We start from the raw sequence: 12,357 nt of genomic DNA on the forward strand, positions 1-12,357 counted from the left end.
AATGAATTGGCTTTCAAAGTCAGATCTAACCCAATGTTTGGATACAAGTTACGGAATTCATGAATTACTTAATTCTGTGGCACAAGTTACAGGAGTTCATGCTCTGCCACTGAAGCTGACCCAAAGATGCCCTTGCCCATGCTTGCTCTCCCTGTTAAAGTCTAGCCTGTAATGTAACCTCAGAGTCCCAGCTGATTCAGTTTCACAGCCAGAGACAATGTTGTCCAATGTTGCTGAATCAATCTGTTTAGGTGTATATTTATAGTCTTTATTTTTTCTGTATCCTACATTTATTTATTGAAATCTTTTATTGGTGCTCATAGTGCTTTACATAACCCACATTTTTTAGATTCACACACGCACTCACATTTCCATATTCTATTAGTATTTAACCACAATATATCATTCATTCCAAGTATTTAATTGTTCATTTTCAGATATTCACTCCTGACTACCACTGGACCATCGTTTGAGACTTGCTGCTGCAGTCGAAGCTGTGACATATTTGAAGTTTTCTGCCTTGTGTTTTTTTGTGCTGCTTGTTCAAATCTTCTGAAGAATGTCTATGGGGGCCTATTTTAAACAAGCTCGTCACGTTTCTATCTGATCTGGTGTTGTGACTGGGGGGTGTGGGGCATGAGCCGCGCGTGCCAAGAAGAAGCCTCTTTGGAAACATGGGCCCCCGGACATGCTCCTCTCTATCAAAAAGCAAATTTTATGCAACCCTCATCATGGTGTTGGAGCAGAGAAAGAGACAGATCTTATCTCCAGGACGATAGTTAAATAAGAAGGGGAAATTGAGAGGAAAATCTTGCTTTACATGAAAGTGAAGTGGTAAATCGTCATGGGGCCATGTTCTTCCATCCGCGTTTTCCATTTATGTCTCTTTCCAATGAGTTTATCCTGCCGTTTCATGTCTTATCTACCATTGGTGCGCGTGAAAAGTCAGTGCAGACTTTTAAAATGCACCAGAGTTAAAAATGAACTTTAAGAGTGCTGTGCTAAGGGATTTCCCTCTACAGTTTTGAAAAAAACGTTAAATAGTAGACATTGGAAATTATGTGTAAATATTGCATTTAAATTATCCTGCAGTCTTCTTTTTATATATTAAGATCACCAGCCACGCCAGTAAACAGTTGTGTTAAAGGCATTAAGAATCTTCATCATGACTTTTACACAAACTCCCCCTTTCCATCCTCTCTATCATAACACAAAACATCTGCAGTCGGCGTTTTCTAGTTTGTTCAAATGGTTACACATCATGCACATATAAAAAAAGCATATTTTCCTTGCTTGCTTGCCTCTCTTTGCTTTCCCCTCTCTGTAGTGCCGCCACACGACACTAAAGTGTTGGCAGGTTGGTAGTAACGCCTCAGGAATGGAAATGAGATGCATGGTGGCACTGTGTCAGAGAGCAACAGATTGGACATTAGCCTGAATGGTCCAGCAAATGTTTGCAGATTTTTTTATTCAAATTAGTGAAGAATATTGGCTTCGGAGCCAAGGGGCTCTGCAGCGGGCACCTGCTCTGGTAACCTCACGTGATTTGTTGTATTGGTTGATTACACGAGTTGAGGCAAGGAGGCGATTGTAATAAGGGGTTGTGATTTGGCGGAATGTCATCCAAATGAGCATCTGTGTTTGTCGTCAACACTTGTTGTGGTTAAACTCACTTCGTTGTGCTCTGTCCAGAAAACCTGTTTTCTACTTTTACCCATGAGAAAAATAAATCTAAACTTGGGCCAAGAAAGGGCTGCTCCAATCTAAGTTACGACAGGATTATTTATGGTTCATGGGCTTGTCGTTGGTGTTTGACTTATTGCAGGGTCACGGGATGTGGGTGGATTTAGGTGGTACTTTATCACTCTTACAGCATTCTTAATCAAGTCACGTCCCACCCTGTCACTGTGCGGGTCACCTCATGTATCCGCATCTGTATCACACTCCTTTCTATAGAATGGACTGTATATGCACTGCCCCCATTTGTGTCCACTGCACTCTCCCATTAACTGCAAACCCAACAGCCTCACAGTGTCACAACAGCAGAATCACAAAACACTACGCATATAACTTATCAGAACGCCCTGTTATTCTCCGTTCAAGTCCATTTAAGCACTGTAAATTATTTGTTTAACGTTAAAGCCATTAGAGATAGCTCTCTGTCCTTGGTTTCCTTGCTCGCTCCAGCAGAAAAGGCACTGGCGTAGTTTTAACCTTAGTCTCCAAAGCCATGACTGATGGGATTCACAAGCCTCTTCCTCCCTGCTCCACTTCTGGGCCATGATAAATGTTTGTATAGATATTTACCTTGTCCTGTGCATTTCAGCCTTGCTCTTGACTTTGACCTACGCTTGGCTGAGTTGCAAGCGTATCTTTGTCTCCACAGTTCTCCTTGTAGTGTTTAGCCGTGAATGCACAAGATGAGGAACTGCAGTTCCTCATCTCCTGACTAACTCTCTGCTGACTGGATATCATGTCAGTGGGGTATTAAATCTTTTATGCAAGTGGTTGTAGGAGATTGCCTTCTACATGTACTGTTTAAATATTTAGGCCCGCTTGAATGGGGTGTTTGACACTGCTAGGTGCAGTGGGACTCGGTTCACAGTGTGGGAACATGAGTGAGTGCCAGCTGTCTTTCTGATAGTGACTAGAGCCGGACTGGGACTACAACTGGTGGTGGACCCAAGCTGGTGTGAGGTTATATTTAGACGTGTCCTTCCTGTTCACAGACACATGCATCTCTAATTGAGGTCATTTTTCCCTTCTGGAAATTGGGGATGCTATTTCACACATACAATTGAATGATCTCTGTTATGCCTTTGTCTGAAAATGTGGAATCATTTACTATTAGGATTGAGACGATTCTCAAAACAATAGGGCTGTAGTCGACTAAAGAAATTCTTGCACTGCAGATCGATTAGTCGACTGAAAGGGACAGCAAGGACTTTTCAGTGTCGCTATGATCTGACCATATATCTGACTCACGATAAGACTATAACAGCATTTTTTCATACAGCTAAATACTAGGAAACAGTGTATTTATATATAAAAAGGAAGATTAAACCCACAGAAATAGTTAGTCCGCTTTTGGCTTTGCTTGTCATTGTTGTTTTTTTTCCACATTTGCCTATCTGAGTTTTCCTTAGAAAGCAATCTGTTTAGAAACCTTTACTCTTTATAATTTGTTTAGTAGTAAATTAGAGAGTAGACACGAGAGGGTCAGGACAATGGGCACAGACATATCAAAATGAATAAAAATGCAAGTAAATTGCACAAAGCAGAGTGATCTGATAGTGATTTTACGTTCTAAAAGCCTATAGTTAGTATAGACACGCATGCTTCGTTTTGAGATACAATTATTTTTTCTTCAATTCTAAAAAAAAATCACAGCTACAGTCTAATCATTAAATCCGGACAAAGAAACTCCAGACTTAATTGCCTACAGTCTACATGAATGCATATTGTAGTTTATTGAAAAGTTCTTATTCTTCTGAGGCACAACAAAATCGAAAAAATATTGAAAACTTGACTCATGTATCGAAACAAAACCCACCCCTATCTCTTATTCCCTCCAGCGAATCCTCTGACTCCTGGTGTTAAATAAATTGCATATTGATTTCTGAAGTCTTTATATGGCTCGCATTCATTTGTAGTTATGATTTGTTTATTATCTTTTGCGTTTACAGAATGCGTGTGTTCCTTGATTATCCTCTCACGTGTTCCCTTTGCTGCACAGCGATATCTGAGGCTGCGGTGCTGTTTTCCTCTCATGGTGCACTCCCTCTTCAAAAGCTCTGAGAGCAGTTGTGATAGCTGAAGCATGTCTTTAAAAAAGACCCATGGGACTCCTTCTCTAGACACCTGGTCCAACCACAGACAGTTTTACACCGCTGGCTCGCACACTATTGTTCTGTGATGCTACAATGGACTTCCACTCTCTTCCTCTGCAGTCCTCCTGAGGATCGCATGCAGGGAACATACTGGCACTTTCCCTGTACAGTACCAGTGCTAAAGCATATTGCGTGAGAAAATGTGGTCAAAGTAAAGGGCTTGGAAACATATTTAGAGTTTATATACATCATTCAATACAGGATAAATGACCTAATGAATTAAAGCAATTAGTGAGTAGTCATATCATTCAGGCTTTTGTACAGTGTTGTGCCATATATAAACTTTGACTCAGAGTTTCTTAAAGATTCGGGTTACATGTTATCGTTTCTTCATTTTTCAGTAGATATATGTTATATTAAATTGTGTTTCCGTAACAGGCCTACTACCCCCAGCCTTCTTTCTGAGTGGTGTTTGCATGTCTGAGGGGGTTTCTCCCATCAACCCTAAACATGCACAATAGGAACAATGCTCCAGGTAAGGTCCTGACCAAGCCTATGGCTTAAGATGTGGATGGGTCTGTGCGGCACCGTGCCACCCACTGCCGGATGCCCCAGTGGCATTGGAGGATAGAGTGTACCTTCACATGACTGTGTCATTCAGAATCAGAACAATTGATTTTATAAAGGTGGGCACAAACTAAAGGAATGGTGATTTATGTACAATGCAGATGAAGGAGAATTAAGGATTTTGTATCGAAGCAAGATGTTTTTTCTCAAAACACAACATATAAAATATTGAAACCTCTTAACATATGTGTGGCATCGTTTTGCAATTTTGTATTTCTATTTTCTATAATAGGCTGTCTTATAAGCAGACTTTTGCTCTGCACTTGCAGCTTGCACATCCATTGTCACTCTTGTAAGTCAAAGATAATATATCATTATGTCACCCCAAAACAACTGCATTCTGCAACAGGGGAGATAAAGAGAAACAAGGCAAAGTCTGTCCAGCTGGAGTCAGTCCCCCTCTGGTCAGTGAAGGAAGACCAAAGTATCGGTAAGCGAAAAGCATGTCTGACTGGGCCGGTCTGCTCCACTGGCCTGTTGGCTGACCTACAAAGAGACACAGGGGATTGATCAGAAGAGAAGAAGACCTCCGCAGGAAGAGCCCGAAGGCACAAGGAACCTTCTGCTCTTCTCTTATGTATTTCTAAAGAGAAACCAAAGGATGAAAGCGAAAGGCTATTGATGTAATCTCTCTTTGAGTTGAGTAACGCCACATGAAGTGGGGACTGTACATGCAAGCTTTGTCTTTGTCTGATTCAAAAGATGCATGTAGTACTCACTGGAGTGGAGGCCATGGCTCATTTAAGTTACTGTGCTTTGTGCGATGTTCTCAAACTTATCTTTTGATAAAGGTTATTGATGTTTTAGCAGGAAATTCTCTGTTTTTCTGTCTATTCTTTACTGTACTCTGTGCTGTGTTCCCAGTGTGGTTATTTGTTTGTGCTTGTATCTGTTTATTATATGTACAATTGTTAGGAATGTCTCTGCTTTTCATTAGCAGGACAGCACAAAAGAATTTCTGTTTGAGAAATGGGAGGGGTAAAGCCGTGCTCTGGCTTTGATTCTGAGGACCAGAGCATGTCGGACCATAGTGCTGGAACAGGATTACTCAGCAGGGACTCGTTGTTCACACATTTATCTTTTCATTTGAGCGGTTTGATTTCAAAGGGACCACGCAATTTACTTTATATCCCTCAACTATCATTCAGATTTACTCACACATCAATGTTGTGTGGAATATAGGGAACCTTGTTTGGTGGATCAAAGTGGGATAAGTGGTAAAGGTATGAAGAGCCCTATAGGCCCTGTTATGGCTCAATGGTTTAGCCATAATCCGATTGAGCTCGCTGGAGAGGCTTGATGGGGCAGCATCAGGTTCACACAGCAAGACAGTTTGTACACACCTGCCACTCCATTGCATCTCAGCATTGGAGCTGACTACTAGATATTATTACAATCTAAAAACTGATTCAATATCAATTTTGTCTTCTCTGTTCTGTCTCTTGGGAGATACAAAATAAATACAAGCTCTGCCAGCTGCACTGTAACTTTCTGCCCTCACACCTGCTCTTTGGTCAGTACACCTGGTTAGCACACTTTTTGCCGCTCCATGAGTTCAGGGAGGTGTGGCCAGAATAGCGATTCTCATAACTGATTATTTGTTGTGGCACTTTTGTTGTGTCTGTAGAGTCAGTGTGAATCAGTTACCTCTAATTGTTGGTTCGCAGCTCCAAATCCTCAAATCATAAGGTTACAATATATTTTTATGATTGTCGCTTAAGATCAACTTTAAAACAACCAGAGCAGCTAGCCTGTGCCTGGCACCCTTTACCTAGTGACTTAGTGATTCCACTACTGTTCCAAGGACACCCGTGTCCTTGTTATCTGGTCTACATCATCAGAGGTTATAATACTCCCTACTGCAGAGGCATAGCCAGGCTTGAATGGACAATATTACCACAATGTGCCAAGCGTTAGTCTCTGGAGTGTACGGAAAATTATATCGCAAATGATGAGGTCCTAAATGTCCCAAGCAAATGACGATATATCACGAATAATTCGATATAGCCTAGCCTTATAAAAAATAGTAAATTTGATTTTCCTTACAGCAGTAAATCACTAGGATTGCTAAAGGGTAATGACTAAATGCCACAGGGACACTAAATCCAAAATGGTGAAAAGAGCAAGAATTCTTCAAACTGAAGGAAAAACAGAAGTGAAAAACTGAGTGGCAGAAACAATCCTTTAAAGCAATCTACAGCCACCTATCCAACCTTGAAGGAGTGCACAATAGCCCCAGCGTTTCCTCGGCTTTAACAGTCTTGTGTGGGATGCTGTATAATCTACCTGCCAGATTAAGATGACATGGTCATTGTCTAGAAAAGAGAATTGAATTATAGTGTGTGAAGGGGCTTTAAATGAGATTATGGGAAATAACTCATGCAGCATGCATGTGCTGTGTGAATTCAGTGGATGTATTCTCTCATCCACATTCTCTTGCATCCACATACGCACACATGTACCAACTAATTTACAATGCTGTATGAGCCTTTTGCATTCACTGGAGCTAAGACATAAAAGATGTGAAGAAGCACTACTATGCAAATTGCAAATGTGCTTTTGGTCGATATCTCTAAGCCACACTGGGTCAGAGCTCATACCCCTACTGGCAAATTTTGACAAAAAGAAGCGGTGACAAAGCACTGTGTTTCTAAGTCAGTGTTAGGGCAATAATGTAACTACATGAGCTGTGAGGGTTTCCTAACACAAGTATCGGTATATGGGCTAATCCTCTGGAAGGGTGTGTGATTAGCTTAACAACGCAGCAACACATTTAGTACATGTATCTGCTCTGTTTAACCACAGCTAATCTTCTAGCATCCCCAAACTGCTGCTTTCCTATGATCCTTCTTCCATGTCTCCACACTTTATCTTTTTCCTCAGGCTCGAGCTTTATGTGGAGGCATTGGCACCATTGTATAGTACTTCGCTGTACTTCACCTCTGTACTTCTCAAACAGTGCCGTCCAGGGCATGACTTTGTTTGGAGATTGTATTTATCTTTATTGATGATCTGGTGGGATGGAGTACATTGGTTCTCTAATAATACTGATGGTATCAATTAATCACGTTTGGTGTGCCCACTATCGCACGTATCGGTGCCTGTGCGTGCACATCACTGGAGGTGAATGGATTAGAATTAGCAGATGGATTGTATTTGCATTAGCTGCTGCTGCGCTAACACAGACGGACTCAATCTGGTGCAGGGCTGGGAGCAGGTTGTGGCTCTCTGGGGTAGAGCCAGGCCAGGACACTGTCTGGGACTAAGCAGCCTCAGCAGGAGGTCAGGGAGTGGCCACACTGCACTCGATCTGTCTGCATCAAGGGTAAGGGATGATGAATGCAAGCATAAACTAAACTATGTACTTTTTACTTGGCTTTCCAAAAAGTTTATAGCTACAAAAGAAAATCAACCTTGGCATAACCCTGCAAGATGACAAATAGAGTTTAGTTTACAAGAAACCGGGGAAGAGAATAAGGCTATACTTTGAAAAAAGGCGAGCGTAATGAGAATAGTGAGGGCATGTGCATGCTCACACACCCTAAAACCCCCACAAGAGTTTTGGAGTCAATTAGCTTTCTTCCTGATGTATTCATGCCTTTTCCCTTCTCTTTGTTCTCTGCTCTGGTGCATGGTTGGAGCAGGCCGAGCTCCCCGCAGGGGGCTGGTTGCAGTGTTTTGCAGTTAAGTGAGGCTTGTGTTTGTGTCAACCAGCCATCACATTCCCTGCAGAAATGGACAAATCTTCCCCTTTATCCAATGCTTTTCATATTCATTCCTATGTGCATTTTACCTGTGAAAAGACTTTACAGACAACATCATTTACCTGTTAAAGACTCACATTTTTGCCAGAAATATCGACTTCATTTTAACAAATGCAGAACCTCTTTTAATTAAGGATACAATGTGCAATCAGTGAGTATTTGTGAGATGAGTCCTTCAATGAGGGAATTAATTTATGAGCTGCCTTGTAATAAAACAGCAGACATTTAGTATTCTGTTGTGAGCTGCAAGTGTATGATTACAAATCCCAAGAGTTTGTATTTACTAGTGCTGTTTTTATTTAAAGTGAGTGAATATGTCTTAATAATAGCAAACGTAGAAGAGGCTCTTCTGGTCACCATTACATGTTATCATCACTCCAAGCTAATCATGTTCTGGAAATTGAGCCTGAACAAGAGTGCTGAGCTTGTAGTTTGGCCGCTCCTCTCGCCCTCTATTCGAAGCACTGTCCGTCTCCTTTATTCCCCTCCAGCTTCTGTTCATTCACTGGTTTATCTCCGTCCGATCTGTGATTCCCCATCCTCCATCTGTATCACTGACCTATTTTATTCTGTGCTTGTCTTTGCATTATGTTATATCTTTGTCTTCCAGCCATTCCCCGGTACTGTCCTCACTTGGTTTTTCACCACTAACCATTTAGCCACAGACTATTGCCCTACAGCTATTCTCTGCAGTCTAATGTTTGCTCTCAAACAGAGAAGTGGATTTTCAATTAAATTGGCTGCCATTAGGAAGATGGCAACATTTTGCAGTTCAGTGGCCATCTGCGGCACCGTCAGCTTTCACACATACTTTAATGACACCACATTTCTCCGTGTCTTTCCTGTGCCATTGTTGTGTTTGGCATGATTCTGCATATGCCATGTCTCCATCCGCACTGTACTGAGAAGGGCTTTGGTAGACATGCTTTTAGCTTTTACTGTAATAAGGTGGGAAGCCTGCGCTGAAGAGGTGCCTTGAACCTCAGGCTCAGACCCCCTGCTTGGTAATTGCATTGGTTCAATGTTATCGCATGACAGGTGGTCACAAGATGTGCTGGGATACATCACTGCATAAATTGCAATGAATGGTGGGACGGAAGGGAAAGTACAGCCATTTGAGAGGAAGGCGACAGAGCATGTGGTACAAGTGGGAGACAGGTCCTTACCATGACGGGAGGTGCGGAAAGATCTTGAGCGTATTGTCGGCAGTTGTTATCTTTCAATTCAAAAGCACAAATAATCTGCGTCTGGGTGAATGAGTTTGAAGAACGACAACAGGAGTGTGAGAAGAGACAGCATACAGATTACGTGTGTGGACTATCCTCCTGGGACCAAGAGGAGGATGCCTTTTCTTCATACATATTTGATCCTCTCCTGCCTGCGATTGCCACACACCACATTGTCAATCCTCATCTTTCAGCAGTCACAGTCCGGTTGGAGGTGTGCTGCCTGTTGGCCTTGTTTAAGTGTTTATCTTTGGAGAGAAGAAGCCAATATATTACATTTGGCAGCGGCAGCACAATTTCTCAAACATGTTGAGGAAGCAGATTAAAATGGGAAATGCAAATGTATTTTGCATTACATTCTCATCTCATAGCTGTAGAAATTGATTTATTTTAAAGAGTTCACATTTGAGCAGCTGTGTGTGAACTACCATTATCGGACCATACAGAGTCAAATTCACACATGTAAATATTCAGAATAAAAATGAGATAAAGCAGCGTAATCTCTTTCTTTGGACAGAAGCATGTCTAAAGTAATGCGAGGGAACTGGTACTGTGTAAGTTTGGGCACTGCTCTGGCTCATTGTCCTCTAGTACAGGGCTCAGCCTAAGCCTGCCCTTTGGGTCAGATTACTCACAAACGCCTCAAGCTTTCCCAGGATTCCCCCAGTCTCAGCTTATCATTCTAACACACATTCAGCGACTCCTATAAAGTGAGGCCACTGTCTTACTGACAAACCGCACTGGTGTGAAAGTTGACCATGCAATTTTATAGAAAGTGTAGGAGTTTTGAATGCAGTCATCTGTTATGGCATAAGAGTAGGATTTGTTCATAAGAAATGTGTCTGCACAAGAGTCAGCTATATTAAAAGTAGAGACGACATAGATCGGTTCGCTCTTGCAATTACGGACTCCACCTGCACAATATTGTAATTCAGTTGTTTAAAAATCTATTAACAAAAAGTGTAATTCTGTCCTGTAGCCTATAGATGGACTTTCCATGAAAGTAGGTGCAAGACGCTTAACGCCATCCTTGGGAATAAATGGTTCGTTAATGGTTAGTCAATTTTCACAATTTTGCATGTAGTCTCTCATGAAATGATTAGTGACGCATGGCTGTATTAAGGAGGGAGCATCAATCAAGGCGGTGAGAATGGATAGCTAATGACACGTGTGTCTGAGAGGCCTAACCAGAGGGTGGGAGCTGCTAATTCTGCAACTATAATGACAGAGAGGGCCATCTTTCTCTTCTCTTTGTTCTGCAGTTTTGTCTTCAACAACCTGTAATTAATAACTTCACTTGCTCTCATTGCTTACAGAGAAATATGGGGGAGTTTGTCGCTCTCACCCGTTTTGCAGTATAACAGGTAACAGTTGTGCTGTTTTTCCAGATGGCTGCTTTGTGTGGTGATCTTGTCTGACGTCAGTCCCAGTGTGCTCTGAACCAAGGAGCCCCTGGATCATGTGAGTGTAGGATCAGAACTGGCTCCACTTTGAAAGCCTCTTTTTGATCAGTCTGAAAAACTCTTCCATCAAACGGTGTCCATGTGTGGGAGCGCTTTCACATACCTTGATAGTGAATAGAAACTTGACTTGCTAAAGGAACGTGACCCTCCTGGCTTTCAGAACAGAGAGCACATATTGGTAAACAGACAGATACATTGCATTCTTCTGAGTGGCAAGTAACTGTTCACAGATTTGCTTGAAGCCTTGAGCGGGGGTGTATAATTTTAGCATCTCATAAGCTTTCCAAGGCTTTGGTTAAACATTCCGGAAATACCATCCCAGAGATCCGTCCAAGCCGAGAGCTGCTACTGTTCGTCCAGCTCCAGAAGCCCAGAGAAGAGTCTTCCCCCCACACTTCATCGCCCTGCTCACCTGTACTGTATTTGATCTTTCTGTGTTTGATCAGGAAACACTGATTTTTTAAACTTAATTTAGTGTATATTTTATTCTGTTTGTTCAAGTTAGTTCATGGAAATATGTTGTATAAGGCTTGTAAAAATCATAGATTGTAATAAAGGGAATTCAATTAGTCCACTTCTGCGTGTGAGCCCACAGCTCCACCTCATCTGAGACCGCCATGAACCATAGCTGATATAATCACAGCAGTCCCACGTGTAAGTGTTACCAGCACATTATCAGATGTTGTAAATCAGTTTATGGATTAATCAAATTTAGCCCCCACATTTTAAATAGATGCCCCTCTCCTCCCTCCTCATTGAAGCAGCGCGGTTTGCCCATTTCCAGAGCACTCAGGTGTGGCCCCACCTCCGTACTCGGTTAATAAGGACATAATGGCTCTATATCTGCTCCCAGGCCAAATGAATTGAATCAGTTCCACGTGTGATTAAGAGAGTCAAGCAGGCTCTGCCCGTCTAGTGCCTCACTTATGCTCTGGCTTGGTTTGGATGTATCCAAATTTCAGCATTATCTTTACCAATGACCATAGTAGAAAAGGTTAGAAAATAAGGTATTTCTCATTTTGAGCTAGCTTCTAAAAAGGGGTTTTGTAGCCAAAGCCCGTTAGTTATGTTCATTTCAAGTCTTTTTTAATGATTCCTTTATGATGACAGTTATTATTTAAAACATACATAATTTATTAGACATTTCGCATATATATTTTACATAGATGTCAGTGACATTATACACTTTTTATTCACACATCATTAAAGCAGCCGTCAACTGTGATCTAGTGGTGTGTAATGATAAGACATATAAACATGAAAGAACATGACAAAGCCAGGGCTTACACACTGCTATCTCATTAAGTATTTCTGTGGCCAACAGCCAGAGCTAATGGAAGCACCGTGAGAGCCGGGGTTTTGCTTTGACACTCCTTTCTTTTGTCCCTTGTCTTATTGGAGCGCCATAAATAATATTGAGTCAAATTATTGTTTGGAAAAAAATTGC

At 41.7% G+C, this 12,357-nt stretch overlaps 1 protein-coding gene across 4 annotated transcripts in view; it reads left to right on the forward strand.

The window, feature by feature from the left end:
- LOC140347539 (tetratricopeptide repeat protein 28-like) overlaps nt 1-12,357 on the forward strand; it is a 151,220-nt gene that overhangs the window by 60,481 nt on the left and 78,382 nt on the right. Inside the window, exon 1 of one of the 4 annotated variants that reach the window (XM_072434029.1) lies at nt 7,588-7,782. The exons of the other annotated variants lie outside the window; for them this stretch is intronic. Coding sequence (XP_072290130.1) covers nt 7,603-7,782 — 180 coding nt within the window. The 5' untranslated portion in view covers nt 7,588-7,602. Of the gene's footprint in view, nt 1-7,587; nt 7,783-12,357 lie in introns of those variants that run through there. 4 annotated transcript variants of the gene reach the window in all.

The sequence above is a fragment of the Eucyclogobius newberryi genome, unplaced genomic scaffold, assembly GCF_026437365.1.
Source record: "Eucyclogobius newberryi isolate DKJ021-1_F unplaced genomic scaffold, fEucNew1.0.hap1 SCAF_6, whole genome shotgun sequence".
Classification (NCBI taxonomy): Eukaryota; Metazoa; Chordata; class Actinopteri; order Gobiiformes; family Gobiidae; genus Eucyclogobius; species Eucyclogobius newberryi.